The sequence below is a fragment of the Dendropsophus ebraccatus genome, chromosome 3, assembly GCF_027789765.1.
Source record: "Dendropsophus ebraccatus isolate aDenEbr1 chromosome 3, aDenEbr1.pat, whole genome shotgun sequence".
Taxonomy (NCBI): domain Eukaryota; kingdom Metazoa; phylum Chordata; class Amphibia; order Anura; family Hylidae; genus Dendropsophus; species Dendropsophus ebraccatus.
Window position 1 is genome coordinate 5,751,686 of NC_091456.1, and position 23,303 is coordinate 5,774,988.

The following is a 23,303-nucleotide window of genomic DNA, read 5'->3' on the forward strand; positions in this document are numbered from 1 at the left end:
GCACTCCAGCAGTCTTATACAGTACAGGATGGGAGATGGCGGTGCACTGACTGTATATGCACTCTGGCTGTGACTTAAAGGTGGAACATCCAGAAAGTTGCAGATTACTTCTAAACCAGGGATTTGGACCTTGGCTCTCCAGCTAAAGCTTTACCTATCCAGGCATGATGGGAGTTGTAGTTTTGCACCATCTGGACAGCTAAGGTTCTCTACCCCTGTTCTAAACCAAATAACTGCTGAGAGATATTGTCACTAATATCGTATTTATTACCGTTACAGCGCGGCTGGTCAGGACTGAATCCGTACCATGTGATATCAACAATCCTTTAAGAAAACCTCCGCGGTACTCGGACCTCCATGTTAGCCAAACCCTTCCTAAAACCAACAAAATAAACAAGGTGAGTGGTGATGGCTCGGTCCAACCTCATAGCTCGGATACATGAGATACAGAAGATTCCGGAGCAGAAGAATAAGCCGTGTGAAGCTTAGTACATACCGTCCATGTCTCGTATATGGTCCCCAGTACTGTAACAGGTGGCATCTGGTTCTCCGTAATCGGCCTCCAGATCTCATTGCTTTCTACCAGTGCACAATCATTGAAGGGGCCGAGGATAGGAAGCTGCCATGGTCAAATCACATTTATTTATCTTCTCAGTATCGATAGTCCAGACATATGGATATACGCAGCGGAGAATTTTACAGGCCTAGCGGATGATGATGCGTTTGTACAGATGAATAGAGTCGGGCAGGAATGATAAATCCGCACATCTACACCACACAGCAGATACCAGGAAACACAGACCTGATTGCATTACATTGATTTGTTGTATGCCAGTCATCCCAATTACAGCCCAATCATTCCATTTACTATGTCGGAAGCATCGGACTTCCCTTTGTCTTCAGAGAGAGAGAGTGTGGGCTCCTTGGGCTTCTGGCCCCTCAGTTCAATGGCTTTTTACTGTGTCTCTGACTTCAGGTCCAAAATATACAATAAATATAGCAATTATAATAATATTAATAACAATAATAAAAAATTAAAAAATAAAAAATTATATATATATATATATATATATATATATATATATAGATCTGTATCATAATGACTGTATAAAATCTGCAGAATAATGATTTTCTATCCATAATATTTGTTTATTCATTCATTAAAAATTGGGAAATTACACAAAGAGAATGAAAGGGGTAATCCAGCAAAAAAAAAAAAAATCTTTCTAATCAACTGCTTCCACAAAGTGACAGAGATTTGTAATTTACTTCTATTAAAATATCTCCAGTCTTCCAGTACTTATCAGCTTCTGTATGTCCTGCAGGAAGTGATGTATTCTTTCCAGTCTGACACAGTGCTCTCTGCTGCCACCTCTGTCCATGTCAGGAACTGTCCAGAGCAGCAGCAAATCCCCATAGAAAACCTCTCCTGCTCTGGACAGTTGTGGCAGCAGAGAGCACTGTGTCAGACTGGAAAGACTACGCCACTTCCTGCAGGACCTACAGCAGCTGATAAGTACTGGAAGTTTTGAGATTTTTTTTTTCCATAGAAGTAAATTACAAATCTCTGGCACATTCTGGCACCAGTTGATTTGAAAATATTTTTTGTTGTTGCTGGATTACCCCTTTAAGCCTCAGCTTATAATGATTTATAGCTATTTTCCCTTTTAGAAAGGAGACGTTTTTTTTCTTATTTTCCTTTCAGGAATTATTAGAGGAGTCCTCTGTTCAGGATCCTCATCTCTTTGCCAGATTTTAAAGCCCTTATATAGAGAATCTCTTGCTCTGGAGGACGTGTCATGTTCTCTATTTCTCAGACTACCTATTATTTGAATGGCGCACTGTGCAGTACTTGACCTTTCCTGTAGAGGCGCTAGATGGAAATGGAATTCCTGCACCAGATTTGCACCCAGGTTACAGCTGATTGTTGAGGGTCCCAACAGGGGGACACTTATCTGCTTTCTACTTATTGCCAACCAAAAGTTGGAAATGTCCAAAGTGAAGAACCCCTTTAAGCCTATGTTCACACTGTATTTTGCTCAGTATTTGGTCCCAGTATTTTCTCAGTATTTTTTCAACCAAAATTATGGAAAGATTTGCACAGTTTCTGTGTTTTCAATCCTAATACTATGTGTGATCATAGCCAGACTGTGCAAATCTTTTCATTATAAATTTTCTCTGTTGGTTCCACTCCTGGTTTTGGCTGCAAATACTGAGAGACATACTGACCAAAATACTGACAGAAATAATCCAGAGCGGGAGAGGTTTTCTATAGGGATTTGCTGCTGCTCTGGACAGTTCCTGACATGGACAGAGGTGGCAGCAGAGAGCACGGTGTCAGACAGGAGAGAATACACAATTTCCTGCAGGACATACAGCAACTGATAAGTACTGGAAGACTGGAGATTTTTAAATAGAAGTAAAGTACAAATCTACATAATTTTCCAGTTGATTTGCAGGAAAACATTTTTGCCGGAGTACCCCTTTAATTGAACAAATATTTAGATTTGGGGAATGGGGGGGGTCTTTTTAATATGTTTGCGGTTTATGTTTAGGTTGTGCAGGTACTGTTGGGTGTGCAGATACAATCAGGGTGTAGGTACTGTCGGGTGTGCAGGTACCATCTGGTGTGCAGGTACCATCTGGTGTGCAGGTACCGTCGGGTGTGTAGGTACCATCGGGTGTGCAGGTACCGTTGGGTGTGCAGGTACCGTCGGGTGTGTAGGTACCATCGGGTGTGCAGGTACCATCGGGTGTGCAGGTACTGTTGGGTGTGCAGGTACCGTCGGGTGTGTAGGTACCGTCGGGTGTGCAGGTACCATCTGGTGTGCAGGTACCGTCGGGTGTGTAGGTACCATCGGGTGTGCAGGTACTGTTGGGTGTGCAGGTACCGTCGGGTGTGTAGGTACCGTCGGGTGTGCAGGTACCATCTGGTGTGCAGGTACCGTCGGGTGTGTAGGTACCATCGGGTGTGCAGGTACTGTTGGGTGTGCAGATACAATCAGGGTGCAGGTACTGTTGGGTGTGCAGGTACCATCGGATGTGCCTGCAAATCAATTAGCCATTTACTACAATGTAATGTGTGGCAGTCACTGCACATTACATTGTGTGAACGGCTATTATTTCCAGATGCTGTTCGGTGGACAGCGTCTGTAAATAATAGGCAGGTAGATTATTTTAATGCCCCCTCTAAAGATAACGATGTGTAAAATAACCCTGTGTGAACCATGCGACATTGCATTGACTATGACATGGCCGTGTCACATAACGGCTGCTGTCTGTGAAGTTCATCCCGGCCAGTACTGCAGTAACGGCTGGATGAACTTAATTTCTTTTGAATTGAAAGCGAGGGCATACGGGTGCATGTTTATTACTTTCAGGTGTGCCCACATATCGGTAAACCATTGAGACATTGTCTGCACTGTTAGTCTTGTGCGGCCGCTATTCACTGAATAGCGGCCGCACAAAATTGACATATCAGTTTTGAGTGCGGCTCCAAAGAGTCTGTGAGGAATGAAAGGTGGAATCTGATTGGTTGCCGGGGGCGACTGAGCCAGTGTCACTTTACACCATGTTTGATAAATCTCTCCCATTGTGCGTATAAAAGAAAACCAGAGTATTTCTTGTAATATTTTTGTGCATGTAATGTAGCTGATACAGTCCTATTCCTTAGACTCTATCAGTGGAATACTGTGTGTGCACGGTAGAGACACGGTTGAGGTTTGGACGCTATAGTATACTATACATTCTACTCCTAATGTTATAAGGCCGTTCATTGATTAACGTCACAAGATTCTTGATGAATTTGCTGGAGATCACAGGGGAAGCATGCCTGAGTGACTAGAGGAGCGGTGGGCGAGTGACAGCGGGGTTATGCTGAGGGCGCTCCTTCCTTCCTTTGTACAACTGACTGGACGGCTGCGGAGCCATCTGCTTCCCGACTCTTCCCAGATGGTATGGAGGGATTTAAGGCATTGTGTCTTATAGTAATAAAATAAGATAATAACAAAACAAACAAACACTGGTGAGGAGGTGGAGGAGGAGGACGGCAAAAACCGAGAAAGTGTGTGGGAAAAAGAAACGGGACTCAGACTGCCGCAATGTAAAACCTGCAGGGGGCCAGAAGATGACTGTACGAGAAGCCGTCGCATCTTGTCGTACTGTACGAGGAGCCGTCGCATCTTGTCGTACTGTACGAGGAGCTGTCGCATCTTGTTGTACTGTACGAGGAGCAGTCGCATTTTGGCGTGCTGTACGAGGAGCTGTCGCATCTTGTCGCACTGTACGAGGAGCTGCCGCATCTTGTTGTACTGTACAAGGAGCTGTCGCATCTTGTCGTACTGTATGAGGAGCTGCCGCATCTTGTTGTACTGTACAAGGAGCTGCCGCATCTTGTTGTACTGTACGAGGAGCTGTCGCATCTTGTTGTACTGTACGAGGAGCTGTCGCATCTTGTTGTACTGTACGAGGAGCTGTCGCATCTTGTCGTACTGTACGAGGAGCTGTCGCATCTTGTTGTACTGTACGAGGAGCTGTCGCATCTTGTCGTACTGTACGAGGAGCTGTCGCATCTTTTCGTACTGTACGAGGAGCTGTCACTTCTTGTCGTACTGTACGAGGAGCTGTTGTATTCCTTTGGTTGGATTCACACACAGGCTATGTTCACACAATGTTTTTTCAGCTCCGTTTAAAATTATATTCGTCATTTCGAGTCTAAAATAACAGACGTTATTTAGCTGTCTGACCCCCCCTTAGTGCAATGACTGGTTTGGGGTTACTAATTGGCCGTTGGATGCGGCTTAATTGAAAAGTCCATTGAATTTTATAGTAAAAACTGAGAAAGAACGGGGGGAAAAGAACATCTGCGTGGTAACAACTAATAAAAATGTCCGTTGTTTGCAAAAGATGCCGAAAATAATGATCTTGTATACTATTTTGACGTTTGCCGTAAAAACGTCCGTTATTCAATACACTGTGTGCATTGGACGTCCGTCTTTCCATTGACTTCAATGCATTGCCATGGCAGTCAGTTAAATCGTGGCAAAAACAGACGTTTTTTTAAAATATCAAAATCGTCCGCCTTTTCTCTATTTTTGACGTTGTGTGAACATAGCCATAGAGGGAAATTAATCAAGGTCTTTGGGCCTATTTTTAGGTGAATATTTAGATTTTTCACTCATTTTTATGAGCCGGTATTCTACAGGTGAATATTTTTTAGATGCTGCTATTTGTAAATTGTCCTGTTTTGAGTATTCACTCAAAAAACTGCATGAGGCTGGATTCACACTACTTTTTTTTCCATTCGTTTTCCCAAAATACGGATGGAAAAACTGCTGCATTTGTGTGCTTCCATTTTGATCCGTTTTTCTATTGATGTCCATTATAAAAAAAAACCATCAAAATCCATCCTTTTTTTAGCATACATAAAAATATGGTCAACGCCGTTTTTGTGTACATTTAAAAAAGCAGATACATTTTGATCTTTTTTTTTTTTTTATAATGGAAAAGCGGATTAAAATGTATGCACACAAATGCATCAGTTTTTCTATCCGTTTTTTGCCAAAACTAATGGGAAAAAAAATGCAGTGTGAACCCAGCCTAATCTGGGATTTGCTTCCAATTTATCAAAAACTGGTGCAGGCCCACGTCTGTGTTACGTCAGCATTAGGGGAATTTGCTTGTAACTTTTTTTGCTACTTTTTTTTTACTATGACTCACAAATCGCACTCAATATATTGGACCAACATAAACACCAACCCACATTAGAATAGTCGCACATATTAGACTCCTTAGTAAAAAAAAAAACTGAAGGGATTCCAAGACCCAGGAAATGCTGCAAATCCCTGTTATAGTTTTTGGTTCTCAACAATTTTTTTTATTTAACCCCTTCTTGTCAGCTATTTGGCTATATACGTTTCTGCTGCGCACACCCCGTGTAGCAGGAACATACAGTATATTAACATTTCTGACGGTGAAGGGGTTTTAATGTGTCCAGGGCCGTTTCAATGCGATCAGCCCCCCACACATTACTATCCCCCAGACCCGGGTATAATGACAGGCAGTCGCGGTCCTGCAGCTGCAGCTGCTCTTATAGTATGTCCCTTATAGGGTGTCCCTTATAGGATGTCTCTTATAGTATGTCTCTTTTAGTTTGTCTCTTATAGTATGTCTCTTATAGCGTCTCTTATAGTGTGTCTCTTATAGTGTGTCTCTTATAGTGTGTCCCTTATAGTGTGTCTCTTATAGTGTGTCTCTTATAGTGTGTCTCTTATAGTGTCTCTTATAGCGTGTCTCTTATAGCGTGTCTCTTATAGCGTGTCTCTTATAGTGTGTCTCTTATAGTGTGTCTCTTATAGTGTGTCTCTTATAGTGTGTCTCTTATAGTGTGTCCCTTATAGTGTGTCCCTTATAGTGTGTCTCTTATAGTGTGTCTCTTAGGCTCCGTTCCCACTGAGCAAAGGTAGCGGAATTCCGCGACGGAATTGTCCGCCGCGGAATGCCGTTAGCCTCCCGCTCATAATGGGACTCTATGGGAGGCGCACGCTCCTGCCCTGTCCGCGCTGAAGAATGAACATGTTCATTCTTCAGCGCGTACAGAGCAGCAGCGCGCGCCTCCCATAGACTCCCATTATGAGCGGGAGGCTAACGGCATTCCGCGGCGGACAATTCCGTCGCGGAATTCCGCTAGCTTTGCTCAGTGGGAACGGGGCCTTATAGCGTGTCTCTTATAGCGTGTCTCTTATAGTGTGTCTCTTATAGTGTGTCTCTTATAGTGTGTCTCTTATAGTGTGTCTCTTAGGCTATGTTCACACTGCATATGAATCCGTCCGTAGTGCGAACCGCGAATATACGCACGTAGTTTTGAGGTTGATGCGTTCGCTTGAAAGTATACGATATACGGCCGTACAGTGCACACTACGTATGAGCTTACGGCCGGATTGTATACGACGCCATGAAAAATTAACAAGACCATTGTTTGAGGACGGAACTGTTCCAACTCACGGCCGTGGATTTCCATGCGGTCCCGTACGGAGTACTTATTTCAGCCAAATTGAACTTGAATTTTCGATCCAAAAGGTTCTGTGAGTTTTATTGGGCTGGGCGAAGATTTCCAAGTAAATGACCTGCCTCAGATCGCTTCGAAACAAGCTAGGGAAGCATAACTGTACTGCGGGCGTATGTTCGCGGTGCGTACGCATCCGGCCGCATGTCGATTTCTCCCACACCCGTAGTTTCAGCCGCACATGTAGGGCAGCGTACGAACTACGGACGGAATCATACGCAGTGTGAACATAGCCTAATAATGTATGTTATGTCTGTGAATCGCCTCCTACCCCGTGTCCCACCACCCCCCCCATGGTCCCGGAAGTGTGGTGCATTATACATTACCTGATCCGTGTCGAGGGCTGTCCGCCATTTTGTGCCAAATGTCATCTTCGGACGGACGGCCGAGTCACTGCCGCCCGTCCCCCCTCCGCCGCGTCACAACTGTGCTCAGCCGCGATTGGCTAAGCACAGTTATGCTCAGCCAACCGCGGCTGAGCATTGGATGACGCTGCAGAGGGCGGCTGGCATTCGGAAAAGACGGAGCTGTTTGCTGGCTGGCCGAAGAAGACGTCACTGAATGAAGATCGGAGATGGGTGTCGGCACGTGACAGGCGAGTATAGCGCACCACACTTCCGGGTACACGGGGGGGGGTGGTGGGACACGGGGAGGGGGGCCATTCACAGACATAACATACATTACAAAGTTGTATAACTGTATAATGTGTGTTATTCTGTGAATAATTCTTTACCGCCGCACTACCCCTTTAAAATAAGTCTGTGTGTAGGGAGTAGAATAAATCAGATCAGATACAAGCGCCTTCGTATATGATCCTTATTGCATCAGTATTATATCAGTCTTTTTATTTAGATCCAATTTTCTAAGTGTAATTGAGTTTTCTGGCTGCATGACGGCCTATGGATATGTTCAAATGACTTCTTTCTCTTTTTAAATTTATGTCTGTCATTTTGCGTTTTGGGCGCCCGTCTTAAAATTATTCTAGTTCAGGGTGTTTCTTGAAGGTCTATTAACAACAAAAAATAAAGTCGAATAATTGTTCGATCATTAATTGATGTTTGCCCAGACAACGTCCGTTATTTAATGCACTGTGTGCTATGGGCGGCCGTCATTCCATTGATGCCAATTAAAATGCAGCAATAATAGACGTTATTTCAAAAGCGATAGCAGACGCCATTTCTGTTTTTTGTTGTTTTTTTTTTTACTTAATTTGAACACAGCCTATGAGTATCTACTGTAGGAACCCTGACCCTTTTCTGATGTTTGCTCACCACTAGTTCTGAGTTTGACGTTGCGGAGAGGATAGAAGTATCGGGGTGCCGAGCGGTGACCTCTAGCTCATTGTTAGAATCTGAGCTCCCGATAAGCATCCTGATTCCTGTGATTTGGGGGGTTTGGGGGGACTCCAGTTACCCACAGGCATGAGGATTTGGTGGAGACGCTTGCAGACTGTGCCCTAAGGCAAATGTATTCTAAGGGCCCTATTACACGGGATGATCATCAGCCAAATAGGCCCTATCCGGCTGATTATCGCTTCGTGTAATAAACACAACGATCAGCTGATGACAACGATCATCGGCTGATCATTGATATAGGTTTGGACCTAAAATTGTCGGGTGCCGACCACCCATCGCTACGTGTAATAGTTGTGTGCGGCCGACGGCTGTGAATTTGCAAACTATATACATTACCCATCCATGGTCCAGGGCTCCCCTTGCGGTCCGATTCTCCCCGACCCACGTGCTGCAGCTTCAGAGCGGCCGTTCTTAGCTGACAGGCTGCTCAGCCAATAACTGTCCGGGACCGGTGCGGCCAGTGATTGGCTGAGCGGCCTGTCAGCTCAGGCAGGCTTCTCTGCAGCGCATTGTACCCTGGACCATGGACAGTTAATGCATGCAGTTTTAGCAAGGGCTGCATGGACATCGATAATGATGTCCATGCAGCCCTTGTTAAACAATTTTCAGGCCGCGTAATAGGCTCAGTAAACGAGCGCCGATCTAGCAGATCGACGCTCGTTTACAGTTATTATCGGGCCTTCATCGGCTCGTGTAATAATACCCTAAGGGATACAAATCTATACAGATCAGTGACTACAATCCACAATGGTTTTGCTTCTTTGCATCTACCTCACTGCCATGTCTGTTATACTGTAAGAAGCAATAGTAAGGGTTTTGTCCAGTTTGTCGCAGTGTGTCGGCTCTCCTTTCATTTGCTTCCCAATGTGTTATCTCTTTTGTTTCCCCAGGACCACATTCCAGTGCCCTACCAGCCAGATTCCAGCAGCAACCCTTCCTCTACGACATCCTCCACACCGTCCTCACCTGCTCCTCCGCTTCCCCCCAGCGCCACCCCACCCTCTCCTCTTCACCCATCCCCACAATGCACCCGCCAGCAGAAGCCGTTCAACTTACCAGGTACCAAAGCCCGCCTGGGAGAGGCCCGGGAGGTTCCCGACCTAATTCTGTGCTACGTAACTGACACAGGAGAGGTTATGTCACCTACTGTACTTGTGAATTGGGTTCTATTGTTTGAAGTGAATGAATTTCAATCTACTGTGATAAATGTTGGCTGGAGCATTGGACGGGGGTGGGGGGGCAGCTTTTCTTTATACACATTTATCTCTACTGTCTTCTCTATGGACTATGGCTACATAGCTACCTATGCATGAGCCCAACATATCCTCCTCGTAGTTTAGGCTGCATAGACTTTCACACTGTGTTTTTGCAGTCTCTTTGACGATCCGTTTTATGGCAAAAAAAAAAAAAGGATGTAATTGTGTGCAATCCGTTTGCATCCTTTTTTCCATTGACTTTGTATTGTTTGTTTTTTGTTTGTTTTGTTGTTTTTGCTTGCACAAAAACATTATTAATCCAGTGGGTTTTTTTGTACATTAAAAGTGATCGTTTCAAAACGGGCTGCAAATACGCTGCGTGAACCCGACCTTATATACATCAAAAAAATTCTCCTAAACTCTACAGCTAAATTCATTTTTGCGCATATATAAAGATTGAATTTTAGTGTTATAGATGACAGTTACAGCCTGCTAAAAAACAACAAATCACTCCAGTCAGGCTGGGTTCTCACCACATTTTTGCAGTTTGTTTTTTTCATGTTTTTGCAAAAAAAAAAGATGGAAAAACTGATGCAATTGTGTGCATCCATTTTGATCCGTTTTTCTATTGACTTCCATAAAAAAAGAAGATGGATCAAAACGGATGTGTCTTTTTTTTTAGCGTACACAAAAGTTTTTGTGTATGCTAAAAAAAACAACCCATCCATCTTGATCCTTTTTTTTTTATATAATGGAAGGAAAACGGATCAAAATGGATGCACACAAAGGCTATAGTTACAGAACGTTTTTTTTCAGCTCTGTTCAAAATTACGTCCGTTATTTTGAGTCTAAAATAATGGACGTCATTTAGCTGTCTGGCCTCCCCTTGACGGCTGTTGGTACATTATTCTAGTTTGGTTACTAATTGGCCTTTGGATGCGGCTTAATTGAAATGTCCATTGAATTTAATAGTAAGAACGGAGAAAAAAACGGTGACAAAAGAAAAATGGTGTGTGAACAACTAATAAAAAACGTCCGCAAAAGACGTCCGAAAATAATGAACATGAACATTACTTTGACGTCCGTAGCGATAACGTCCCTTATTCAATGCATTGTATACATTGGACATCAGTCTTTCCATTGACTTTAATGCATTGCCATTGCAGTCAGTTAGATCACGGCAAAAACGGGCGTTATTTTAAAATTGCGTTGTGTTAACATAGCATAGAACAGACGCTGATTGCAATGGAATCAGCGTCCGTTCTTTACTGAAGAGGTGGCATTGCATTGAAGTCAATGCAATGCCTCCCACTATGTTCACACAGCGTTATGTTAACGCCTGTTCTTTAGAACGTTAACCCCCTCCCGCTATCAACTCCCAGCACGACCGCAGCATCTATGGGGCTCCTGACAGAGAATTCTCCCTCTACAGAGGGAGAATTCTGTGTCCGGTGTCCATCGGGGCTTATTATGATCCCATAGGCTGATGTCCAAAAACGACCTGGGCATTGAGGAATCAATGACCCATGGTCGTGAAAGGGTTAAAATAATGTACCTGCCTTTTATTTCCGGACGCTGTTTAGTAAACAGCGTCCAGAAATAATAGCTGTTCACACTATGTGGCGGCAGCTGCACATTACATTTGAGTGAATGGCTAATTGATTTGCGGGCACATCCGATGGTACCTGCAAATCAATAGTTAAAAAAGGATTTTCCTGCAGCCGATGCAGAGGTATTGGCTGAAGGAACGTCATAAATGCAGCCCAGCGGCCGGCACTTGAACATAGTATGAACATAGCCAAATAAAATAAATTTTTTGCAAAAACAGATGAAAAAAACAGACTGCAAAAACGTGTGGCCCTTACCTCAATCTGTAGATCTTGGTAATTCCTTGTAAGGTACTAATATTTCAGAATATTAAAAAATATTTAACTTTTATTTACAAACAATATCTGAAATATTTATTCTATGGATTGATCCTGTTGTATTGTAATTTCTGTACATACCAACTGTGAAAACTGTCTCCCCAAATGGGCCTCACCAACAACTAGGGGGCCCCTCACAGTTTGAGAAGCACTGATGTAGGTGAAGTGTCCGGTAAGGTTAGGCCTTATTCACATGTATGTTGGAAACTTTTTATTGCAGACAAATGGGGAGATTTATCAAACATGGTGTAAAGTGAAACTGGCTCAGTCGCCCCCGGCAACCAATCAGATTCCACCTTTCATTTTCCAAAGAGTCTGTGAGGAATGAAAGGTGGAATCTGATTGGTTGCCGGGGGCGACTGAGCCAGTCTCACTTTACACCATGTTTGATCAATCTCCAAATCTTTAATAAATAAATATATATAATTATAATATCAATGGAATTTATGATTTGCTGTAACCCTTGCTATACCAGCATAACTAACTATATGACCTAATTTGTCAGTGAATTTCATTGGAGAATTCTGTCCATTGACATAGATTTATGTAGCATAAAAAAAACACTTACCAAATGACAACGTATGGCTATGTTCACTTAACGTCAAAAATAGAGAAAAGGCAGACGATTTTGATATTTAAAATAACGTCTGTTTTTGCTGCAATTTACCTGACTGTAATGGCAATGCATTGAAGCCGATGGGAAGACGGAAGTCCAGTGCACACAATGTATTGAATAACGGACGTTTTTACCAGGGACTTCAAAATAATGAACATGATCATTTTTTTTAACGTCGTTTGCAAACAGCGGACGTTTTTTATTAGTTGTTCACACACGGTTTTTCTTTTGTCACTGTTCTTTCTCAGTTTTTACTATTAAATTCAATGGACTTTTCAATTAAGCCGCATTCAAAGGCCAATTAGTAACCAAACTAGAATAATGTACAAACACCAGTCATTGTACTAAGGGGAGGCCAGGCTCTGTTGGAGCCAGAAAGATGGTGGCAAAATGGCAGTGTGTGAGCTTGGCCTAAAAAAGTGACAAATATTCCATTTTTTAGTTTTAGGCTAAGTTCACACTACATATAATTTCATTAAACAACGGCTGTAGTTGCAGGTTTCCAAACACGTCCGTTATTTAACAAAATTGTAGATTGCTTTAATTATTATGGGATGCGGCCGCACCGAAAACTGATATGTCAGTTTTATGTGACCGCTATTCATTGAACAGCTGCTGCACAAAACTGCCAGAGCAGACAATGTAAAGTGAACCTGCCCTTAAAATAGGCCAATTTTTTGTTTAACCCTTTAAGGACATGGCCCATTTTCGTTTTTACGTTTTCGGTTTTTCCTCCTTGTGTTTAAAAGGCCATAGCACTTGCATTTTTCCACCTAGAAACCCACATGACCCCTTATTTTTTGCGTCACTAATTGTACTTTGCAATGACAGGCTGAATTTTTGCATAAAGTACACTGCGAAACCAGAAAAAAATTCAAAGTGTGGTGAAATTGAAAAAAAAAACGCATTTCTTTTATTTGGGGGAAATGTGTTTTTACGCCATTCGCCCTGGGGTAAAACTGACTTGTGATGGATGTTCCTCAAGTCGTTACGATTAAAACGATATATAACATGTATAACTTATATTGTATCTGATGGCCTGTAAAAAATTCAAACCGTTGTTAACCAAACCGTTGTTCCTTAAAATCGCTCCATTCCCAGGCTTATAGCACTTTTATCCTTTGGTCTATGGGGCTGTGCGAGGTGTCATTTTTTGCGCCATGATGTGATCTTTCTATCGGTACCTTGATTGCGCATATACGACTTTTTGATCGCTTTATATTACATTTTTTCTGGATTTGATGCGACCAAAAATGCGCAATTTTGCACTTTGGGATTTTTTTGCGCTGACGCCGTTTACCGTACGAGATCAGGAATGTGATTAATTAATAGTTCGGGCGATTACGCACGCGGCGATAGCAAACATGTTTATTTATTTATTTGTTTACTTTTATTTAAAACCTGGGAAAAGGGGGGTGATTCAGACTTTTATTAGGGGAGGGGGCTTTTTACTATTAACAACACTTTTTTTTTTTTTACACATATACTAGAAGCCCCCCTGGGGGACTTCTAGTATATACACTTGGATCTCTCATTGAGATCTCTGCAGCATAGATATGCTGCAGAGATCCATGAGATCGGCACTCGTTTGCTTTCGGCTGCTGCAGCCGAAAACGAACGAGTGCCGAGCTGAGGACGGCGCCATCTTGGACGCGTCCCCGGCCGGCATCAGTAACGGAGAACGCTCCTCCGGGACAAGGTCCCGGAGGAGCGATCTCCCCCACTAGACCCCAGGGAAACGTTGCCTCCGGTAATCGGAGGCAGCTGTCAACGTTGACAGCTGCCTCCGATTAGCTAATTAGCGGGCACGGCGATCAGACCGTGCCCGCTAATAGCAGCGGTCCCGGGGTACTCGCGGCACCCGGGATCGCGGCACGTACCGGTACGTCATATGTCCTTAAGAGGTTAATAAATATTGTAAAAAAATTTTTTTTTCAAATCTATCGAAAGTGCCCATCAGTTCACACATTAAGACAATAAGCGTGTTGATTAGTGATTTGTGGCTATTAGTGAGAAATAATGGCTTAAATAACTAAAAAATGGCTAGAACTATAGTCTTTTTTTTTTCCCCTCCAAAAATGGCCAAATTTTGTACATGGAAAAAAAAAGGCTGGCATAAAAGCCTGTGGCTATGTTCACACACTGTCAAAGACGGTCTTTTTTCTTTGAACAGCCATCATTTATTGACAAAAAGTGGACATTGTTGTATTGGTGGTCCGTGCAGCACACACTGAAATCTACACTACCTATCTATCAGTTACACCAGTTTTTGGCATAAATCATAGAACATGTGTCGGCACTCCACCCCCTGCTAGTAGTAAATTCCCTTCATCGTATTTAAATACATTATACATTGTACGTTATCCGATGTAGGAAACGGCCGTCAGTGGATAACGCTGCATTATCTCAGCTCACAGAGGTTTGTCTGTCGACAGTGTTGACTGATTCTATAATCAACCATTAGGATTAATACCAAACCTGAGGATTAATAAAGAGAAGTATTGACTTATAGACTCAAATGGAAACATATTCTTTTAAAAAAAAAAAAAAAAATTACCTGATACTTCAGTCACATGAATATTATTTTAGAATGTTAAAGAGGTATTCCACTCAAACATAACTTTTGATATGTTGCTGCCCATGATGAGACTAACAATTCCTTCCATACTTGTTATTATGTATTCAGTCTCCTTCCGCCAGTTCTCAGCTGCTGCTTTCTGCTGAAGATACAAAAATCTGTGTGTGAGCTTTTTTCTCTGTCTCCCCCCTCCTCCCCCCTCCCTTCTGAGACATCTGATGTAAACAATTCCCTGGCCATCTTTATCTGAAACATTGTAGCTTCTTTGAAATTCTGGGAGGGTTATTCTCAGGTCAAGTTGTTAATGAACTGACTTCCAGCATGCCAAAGAAGCTATAATGTTGCAGATACAGCCTGCCAGGGACTTGTTTACATCAGGTGTCTCAGAAGGGAGGGGGGAGGAGAGGGAGACCGGGAGGAAAGCTCACACAGAGATTTGTATGTCTTCAGCAGAAAGCAGCAGCTGAGAACTGGGGGAAGGAGACTGAATAGATAATAACAGGTATGGAAGGAATTGTCTCACCATGGGCAGCAACATATCAAAAGTTATGTTTGAGCAGAATACCCCTTTAAGTTCTTTAGAATGAATGGTTACTAGATTCACCATGTATACTCGCTTATCACTATTCCTGTATCAATTCCTGTGTATATCTTTTTCTTCTGTTCTTGTTGTCATAGAAATTAATAGATTGCAATCCAAATATAATACTTAACGCTGTCACTTGATGTGGCCATGGGCTATATGTTTGTTTGGCCGTCAGCCATGGCTGAAGGTTCTTGTGTTTTGAGTGAAGAAAGTTTTGGTATATGGCTGCCAGGCAGATTTAGTGGCGGCTTATTTCTCTAATAACAATAGGGTTGGGTAGCTGAAAATTAACATGCCTGGCCCTTTTAAGTAAAGTATATGGGCACCTTTAGGCTATGTTCCCACAACGTCTTATTTAGGTAAAATAATATCCGTTATTTTATAATGACGGCCGTGAATAATGATAATGCATAGCTGTATCCTCCCATGTTACTGCAATAAAATGATAAAACTTTATAACTACCATATTAGCAAATGAATTCCATAAAAATTGTTTTTGTATACTATAAGAGTTTTGAAGATTAAAAAAAACCAAACATACGTATCAGGCATTTTGAGAAAGATGGGTATGCAGTAACTATGCAGATGAGTGTGGGTCGGTCCAGTTGGGTTGGATGGGGGGGGGGGGCAGGCGCGTTTGTGCATAACTGGAACATGGTCAGAGATCAGTGAGAAACCAAGTGCCATACGCTTCTAGGCTATGTTCCCACACAGTAGGCAAACACGGCCATCTTGCTTGTAACGGACTCTTATAATGAGCATGACCACTAATTTACGAACCGGGCGCATTTGCCCGCTGTCTGGGAACATATCCTATAACCTCTCTTTTTTCTTAACTGGCCGATGGTCTATTTTTGGGACGACACCTTTAGACTATGTTTACACAATGTAAAATCACTTATTTTTTTTAACCCTAAGGCCATGTTCACACAAAAGTAATTTTCCGTCTGGCTTTTTGGATGGCCGTCTTTTGATAACGACGCAATCATGATCTTTATTTGTGGCCGTAATTATTGAAAGACAGCTATCTGTTGGCGTCAGAAAAAAAGACAGCTATCTGTTGGCGTCAGAAAGACAGTAGCAAAATGGCAGTGTGTGAGCTTGGCCTAAAAATATGACCAATCTTCTATTTTACAGTTTTAGGCTAAGTTCACACTACATATAATTTCATTAAATAACGACTGTAGTTGCAGGTTTGCAACCATGGCCGTTATGTAATGAAATTATAGATTGCTTTAATTACTATGTGATGCGGCCGCACCAAAAACTGATATCAGTCAGTTTTATGTGGCCGCCATTCATTGAACAGCGGTAGCACAAAACTGACAAAGCAGACAATGTAAACTGCGGCTCCGGCCACACTTAACATTGTCTGCTATGGTGATTTGGAATTTTGGTCTAAGTTCTATTTATGAATTTATTCGACAGGTGAATATTTTTTAGATGCGACTTTTTTTTAATCTGCCTGTTTAAAGTATTCACCCAAAAGTTTGCATAATCTGGGATTAGCGCCCAATTTATCATTTGCGACATTTTAAAAAGTCGCATAAACAGGCGCAGGCTTACGTCTGGTCAGTACCAGGTGAATAAAACTGCGCAATTTTTTCATATTTGCGCCTTTTTTGTGCGTTTTTAACCCCTTAAGGACGGGGCCAATTTCGTTGTTTGGGTTTTTGTTTTTTCCTCCTTGTGCCATAGCACTTGCAATTTTTCACCTAGAAACCCACATGGGCCCTTATTTTTTGCGCCACTAATTGTACTTTGCAATGACAGGCTGAATTTTTTCATAAAGTACACTGCAAAACCAGAAAAAAATTCAATGTGTGGTGAAATTGAAAAAAAAAAAAGCATTTTGTTTATTTGGGGGGTATTTGTTTTTACGCCATTCGCCCTGGGGTAAAACTGACTTGTTATATATGTCCGTCAAGTCGTTACGATTAAAACGATATGTAACATGTAAAACTTATATTGTATCGGATGGCCTGTAAAAAATTCAAACCATTGTTAACAAATATATGTCACTTAAAATCGTTCCATTCCCAGGCTTATAACGCTTTTATCCTTTGGTCTATGGGGCTGTGTGAAATGTCATTTTTTGCGCCATGATGTGTTCTTTCTATCGGTACCTTGATTGCGCATATACGACTTTTTGATCGCTTTTTATTAATTTTTCTGGATTTGATGCGACCAAAAATGTGCAATTTTGCACTTTGGGATTCTTTTGCGCTGACGCCGTTTACCGTGCGAGATCAGGAATGTGATTAATTAATAGTTCGGGCGATTACGCACGCGGCGATAGCAAACATGTTTGTTTATTTATTTACTTTTATTTATAATCTGGAAAAAGGGGGGTGATTCTGACTTTTATTAGGGGAGGGGGCTTTTTATTGACAACAACCTGGGGTTAGGGTTAGTCCCCCTGGGGTTAGAGTTATTCCCCCACCTGGGGTTAGGGTTAGTCCCCCTGGGGTTAGAGTTATTCCCCCACCTGGGGTTAGGGTTACTCCCCCTGGGGTTAGGGTTTTTTTCCCCCCCTGGGGTTAGGGTTGTTCACCCCTGGGGTTAGGGTTATTCCCCCCTGGGGTTAGGGTTATTCCCCACTGAGGTTAGGGTTATTCCCCCTGGGGTTAGGGTTTTTCCCCCCCCCTGGGGTTAGGGTTGTTCCCCCCTGGGGTTAGGGTTATTCCCCCCTGGGGTTAGGGTTATTCCCCCTGGGGTTAGGGTTATTCCCCCTGGGGTTAGGGTTATTCCCCACTGAGGTTAGGGTTATTCCCCCTGGGGTGAGGGTTATTCCCCCCTGGGGTTAGGGTTATTCCCCCTGGGGTTAGGGTTATTCCCCCCTGGGGTTAGGGTTATTCCCCCTGGGGTTAGGGTTATTCCCCCCTGGGGGACTTCTAGTATATACACTTTGATCTCTCATTGAGATCTTTGCTGTATAGTTATAAAGCAAAGATCAATGAGATCGGCACTTGTTTGCTTTCGGCTGCTGCAGCCCAAAACAAACGAGTGCCGAGCCGGGGGCAGCGCTATCTTGGAACGGACCCTGGGCGGCAGCATGTACGGAGATCGCTCCTCCGGAACAGCGTCCCAGGGGAGCGATCTCCTCCACTAGACACCAGGGAAGTGTTGGATCTGGGAATCGGATGCAGCTGTCATCTTTGACAGCTGCATCTGATTACCTTATTAGCGGGCACGGCGATCAGACTGTGCCCGCTAATAGCCGCGGTCCCGGGCTACACACGGCACCCGGGAACGCGGCGGTTCAGAGCGGGGTCGCCGCACGGCCCCGCTCTGAACACCCTTACCGACCGCAGGGCGTGAATATACGCGGTCGTTAAGGGGTTAATTAGATACATTTACTATGGCAGTGCTACATTTTAATGAATCAGTCACAAGATATTGGAACAAAATACACACCAATTCCCATTAGAATAGTTGCACACATTAGACTCCTTAGTAAACGTCCCCCATTGTCTTTTTTTCCCCTCTCCAAAAATGGCCAAATTATGTAAAGGAAAAAAAAGTCTGGCGTAAAAGCCAGTGGCTATGTTCACACACTGTAAAAGACGGCTGTTTTTTTTTTCTTTGAACGGCCATCATTTAATGACAAAAAGTGGACATTGTTTTGTAACAACGGCCATTTTTATACAAAGATCGGCAGTTATCCGTTATTCTAGGTTAGGTGGGCTGATCGTCCTTTGTCCTTAATTGAAAAGTCTATTGAATTTAATAGTACAAATGGTGAAGAAAGAAAAACGGTGTGTGACCAACTAAAAAAATAACGTCCAGTGTTTGCAAAAGACGTTGCAAAACAATTGTCATGATCATTATTCTGACAGCCGCGCAGACATCAATTGTCATCTTATACACTGTGTGCATTGGACGTCCGCCATTCCATTGACTTCAATGCGTTACACCGGAGTCAATTAAATCACGGCAATAACGAACGCCTTTTTTTTTTTTTTTATGTAGTGGGAACATAGCCTATAGCTAACACGGTACAACAGTATTCTACTAGGGAGTACCCAGCTGACCTGTGGTTGGGACAGCATGAAAATGGTGACGAGTTGTCTGTAACATAGTATGGTGATGGTAGATGGTGTTACCGGCGGCATTTACAGAGTACAGACCTGTACAGCCGAGCATCATCTCACACATCAGCAGGAGGTCATGAAATAGTCCGTATAATCTAAGTCTGTATAATCCAATAGTCTGTGTAGTCTAATAGTCCGTATAGTGTAATAGTCCGTATAGTCTAACTATACAAATGTTATACAAAGCGTCGGCTTGAAAAGCTGCTTTTTTTTTTTTTTTTTTTTTTGCAGGGTCGAATAACAGCTCTCATCCGTGTACCTCATCTTTGCTGCAAGGTTCTCATTACTACAAGTACAAACAGCAGTTCATATTTCCAGGTAATGTTACTTCTGGATCTATAATCCTTATGTTCATATCAGGAAGAAGAAATTACCATTATTGTGACCTTGCGGGGAGAGTTGGGAATGTTAATGTACGGAGACCTGAAGAGCCGAGCACCAGGATCTCTCACATTATTCCTTGATGTTGCTGTCGCTTTTGATAAATCTTTGAACAACTCGGTGTACTTGTGTGATTCAGAATCATGCGTCAAACTTTGGACCCCGAACCTTCACACAATGTTTGATGTGTTTCCAGATTATTGTACAATGTTATTCTCCTGCATGTTTTGCTGGTATATATAGTGTTATAGTGCTTTGTACCGTATTCCCGTTGTGCTGGAAATACATTTATGTATTAAGATCTGGTATACAGTAATACAGTGCTACAAAAACATGGCCACTTTCTTCCAGAGACAGCACTGCTCTTGTCTCCAGTTCAGGTGTGGTTTGCAATAAAGCTTTCGTAGCATTGGATAACCCCTTTAAAGTGTACATCTCCTTATAACTTTCAACGTCTAAATCAACAGTAGATTTAAAATTATGCAAGTTTGCAATATACATTCATTTTTTTTATCATGCTGTAAAACAAAGCTATACTTACCAGAAATCCAGGTCCCGTCTCCTGAAGGCTGCTATATAACAGCTATACTTACAGTATCCAGGTCCAGTCTCCTGAAGGCTGCTATATAACAGCTATACTTACTGTATCCAGGTGCAGTCTCCTGAAGGCAGCTATATACCAGCTATACTTACTGTATCCAGGTCCAGTCTCCTGAAGGCTGCTATATAACAGCTATACTTACTGTATCCAGGTCCAGTCTCCTGAAGGCTGCTATATAACAGCTATACTTACTGTATGCAGGTCCAGTCTCCTGAAGGCAGCTATATAACAGCTATACTTACAGTATCCAGGTCCAGTCTCCTGAAGGCAGCTATATAACAGCTATACTTGCTGTATCCAGGTCCAGTCTCCTGAAGGCAGCTATATAACAGCTGTACTTACTGTATCCAGGTCCAGTCTCCTGAAGGCAGCTATATAACAGCTATACTTGCTGTATCCAGGTCCAGTCTCCTGAAGGCAGCTATATACTGGCTATACTTACTGTATCCAGGTCCAGTCTCCTGAAGGCAGCTATATACTGGCTATACTTACTGTATCCAGGTGCAGTCTCCTGAAGGCAGCTATATAACATTATACTTACTGTATCCAGGTCCAGTCTCCTGAAGGCAGCTATATAACAGTTATACTCACTGTATCCAGGTCCAGTCTCCTGAAGGCTGCTATATAACAGCTATACTTGCTGTATCCAGGTCCAGTCTCCTGAAGGCAGCTATATACCAGCTATACTTACTGTATCCAGGTCTAGTCTCCTGAAGGCAGCTATATACTGGCTATACTTACTGTATCCAGGTCCAGTCTCCTGAAGGCAGCTATATAACAGTTATACTCACTGTATCCAGGCCCAGTCTCCTGAAGGCTGCTATATAACAGCTATACTTACTGTATCCAGGTCCAGTCTCCTGAAGGCAGCTATATAACAGCTATACTTGCTGTATACAGGTCCAGTGTCCTGAAGGCAGCTATATAACAGCTATACTTACTGTATCCAGGTCCAGTCTCCTGAAGGCAGCTATATAATAGCTATACTTACTGTATCCAGGTCCAGTCTCCTGAAGGCAGCTATATAACAGCTATACTTACTGTATCCAGGTCCAGTCTCCTGAAGGCAGCTATATAACAGCTATACTTACTGTATCCAGGTCCAGTCTCCTGAAGGCAGCTATATAACAGCTATACTTACTGTATCCAGGTCCAGTCTCCTGAAGTTTTTTAGTCTTGTGCAGTTTGAAAAAAGAGACATCAAGTCCTGGCTAGTACAGAGTCACAGCTCAATGTGTCCATCAATCACATGACTGCCTTCTCTCTGAGCGCAAATGACCTGGGAAACCTCGGACTTCCTGTGTTTAGACTCTTGGGGAAAAAAAGTCAGAAGCGAGAAAGTACCGTGTTTTCCATGGTAACCCAAAAAAAATAATGAATGCAAATTACAAATCTGCTTTTATGACATCTACTGTTGTTTGGTTTTAAAAGTTATAACTACAGGGACACTTTGAGGCTGTGCTTTATTAAAGAATAAATCCTGTACAGCTAAATATATGCACTTTTGTGCCATTGTAAATACACACTAAATAAGAAAATATTACATCAATATTACATCATTTTTTAAGCCTTCTGATACACAAGTGCAAATATCACTCAAATAGTTGTGGACATTACTCAAATGTTTAGGTTTGCGTCTATAATCTCTCCTTAACGTTAATGTATACAGCTTCCCACTTTCAAAATGACGGCCGTTGTTTGGCATTAAAGGAGTTTCCAATTAAAACTTACTTGTCCCCTATCCACAGGGTAGAGACAAGTAACAGATCATGAGGGGTCCGACCTCGGCGATCTCCAGATCGGCCCCCAACTCCTTTTTTATAGTCGGGGGTAGGGCACGTGAACCACTGCTCTATGAATCCTCTCTGGAGTACGGTACTATTTTCGGTGGCTCCATAGAGGATGAATAGAGCTGCGGGTCACATGCCGCACCCAAGACAATATTCAAAACAAGGGCGCCCATGGCGGATCTGGAGATCTCCAGGGGGCACAGAGGTCAGACCCCCATGATCTCTTACTTGTTCCCTATCCTGTGGATATTGGACAAGTATGTTTAATTGGGGAACCACTTTAAGATGGCTGTCCAATAAAAATGAATTTTTATTTATTTTGATAGTGTGTAAACATAGCCTTAAAGGGGTATTCCACTCAAACTTAACTTTTGATATGTTGCTGCCCATGGTGAGACTAACAATTCCTTCCATACTTGTTATTATATATTCAGTCTCCTTCCCCCAGTTCTCAGCTGCTGCTGCTCTTTGCTCAAGACACAAAAATCTGTGTGTGAGCCTTTCTCTCTTTCTCCCCCTCCTCCTCCTCCCTTCTGAGACAACTGATGTAAAGTCCCTGACTGGCTTTATTTGCAAATTTGTAGTTTCTCTAATATTGGGAGGATTAATCATACGGAGTTCATTAGCAACTTGACCTTAGAATATCCCTCCCAGCATTACAAAGAAGCTACAAAGTTGCAGATAAAGTCTGCCAGGCACTTGTTTACATCATCGGTCTCAGAAAGGAGGGGGGAGGAGGGGGAGACAGAGAGAAAAGCTCACACACAGATTTTTGTGTCTTCAGCAGAAAGCAGCAGCTGAGAACTGGAGTAAGGAGACTGAATAGATAATAACAAGTATGGAAGGAATTGTTAGTCTCACCATGGGCAACAAGTTATCACAAGGTATGTTTGAGTGGACTACCCCTTTTAGGAAATAATTCAGTATTGTGCATTTCAGCCCATGACAGCACGTTCCATCACAGCAATAAAATAATAATAATAATTCTAGTGATAGTTGTGTGGCAATTGGCCGGCACCACCAGTATATATGTATACACATCCACAGGTCTGGCTGATATTCTGCCGCTATCTTTGTAGAATACATCAGACATTATAGTTGTACCTGATCGTGTCTCT

General features: G+C 42.7%; 1 protein-coding gene across 3 annotated transcripts in view; it reads left to right on the forward strand.

Moving 5' to 3' along the window:
- Nucleotides 1-23,303, forward strand: part of KSR2 (kinase suppressor of ras 2) — a 304,420-nt gene that overhangs the window by 209,093 nt on the left and 72,024 nt on the right. For all 3 annotated transcript variants that reach the window (XR_011362254.1, XM_069963967.1, XM_069963968.1), the window contains exons 9-11: nt 280-398; nt 9,309-9,477; nt 19,645-19,731. Coding sequence is in view for 2 of the 3 variants with exons in the window: in XM_069963967.1 (XP_069820068.1) it covers nt 280-398; nt 9,309-9,477; nt 19,645-19,731 (375 nt within the window). In the remaining variant the exon portion in view is untranslated. The remainder of the gene's footprint in view (nt 1-279; nt 399-9,308; nt 9,478-19,644; nt 19,732-23,303) is intronic.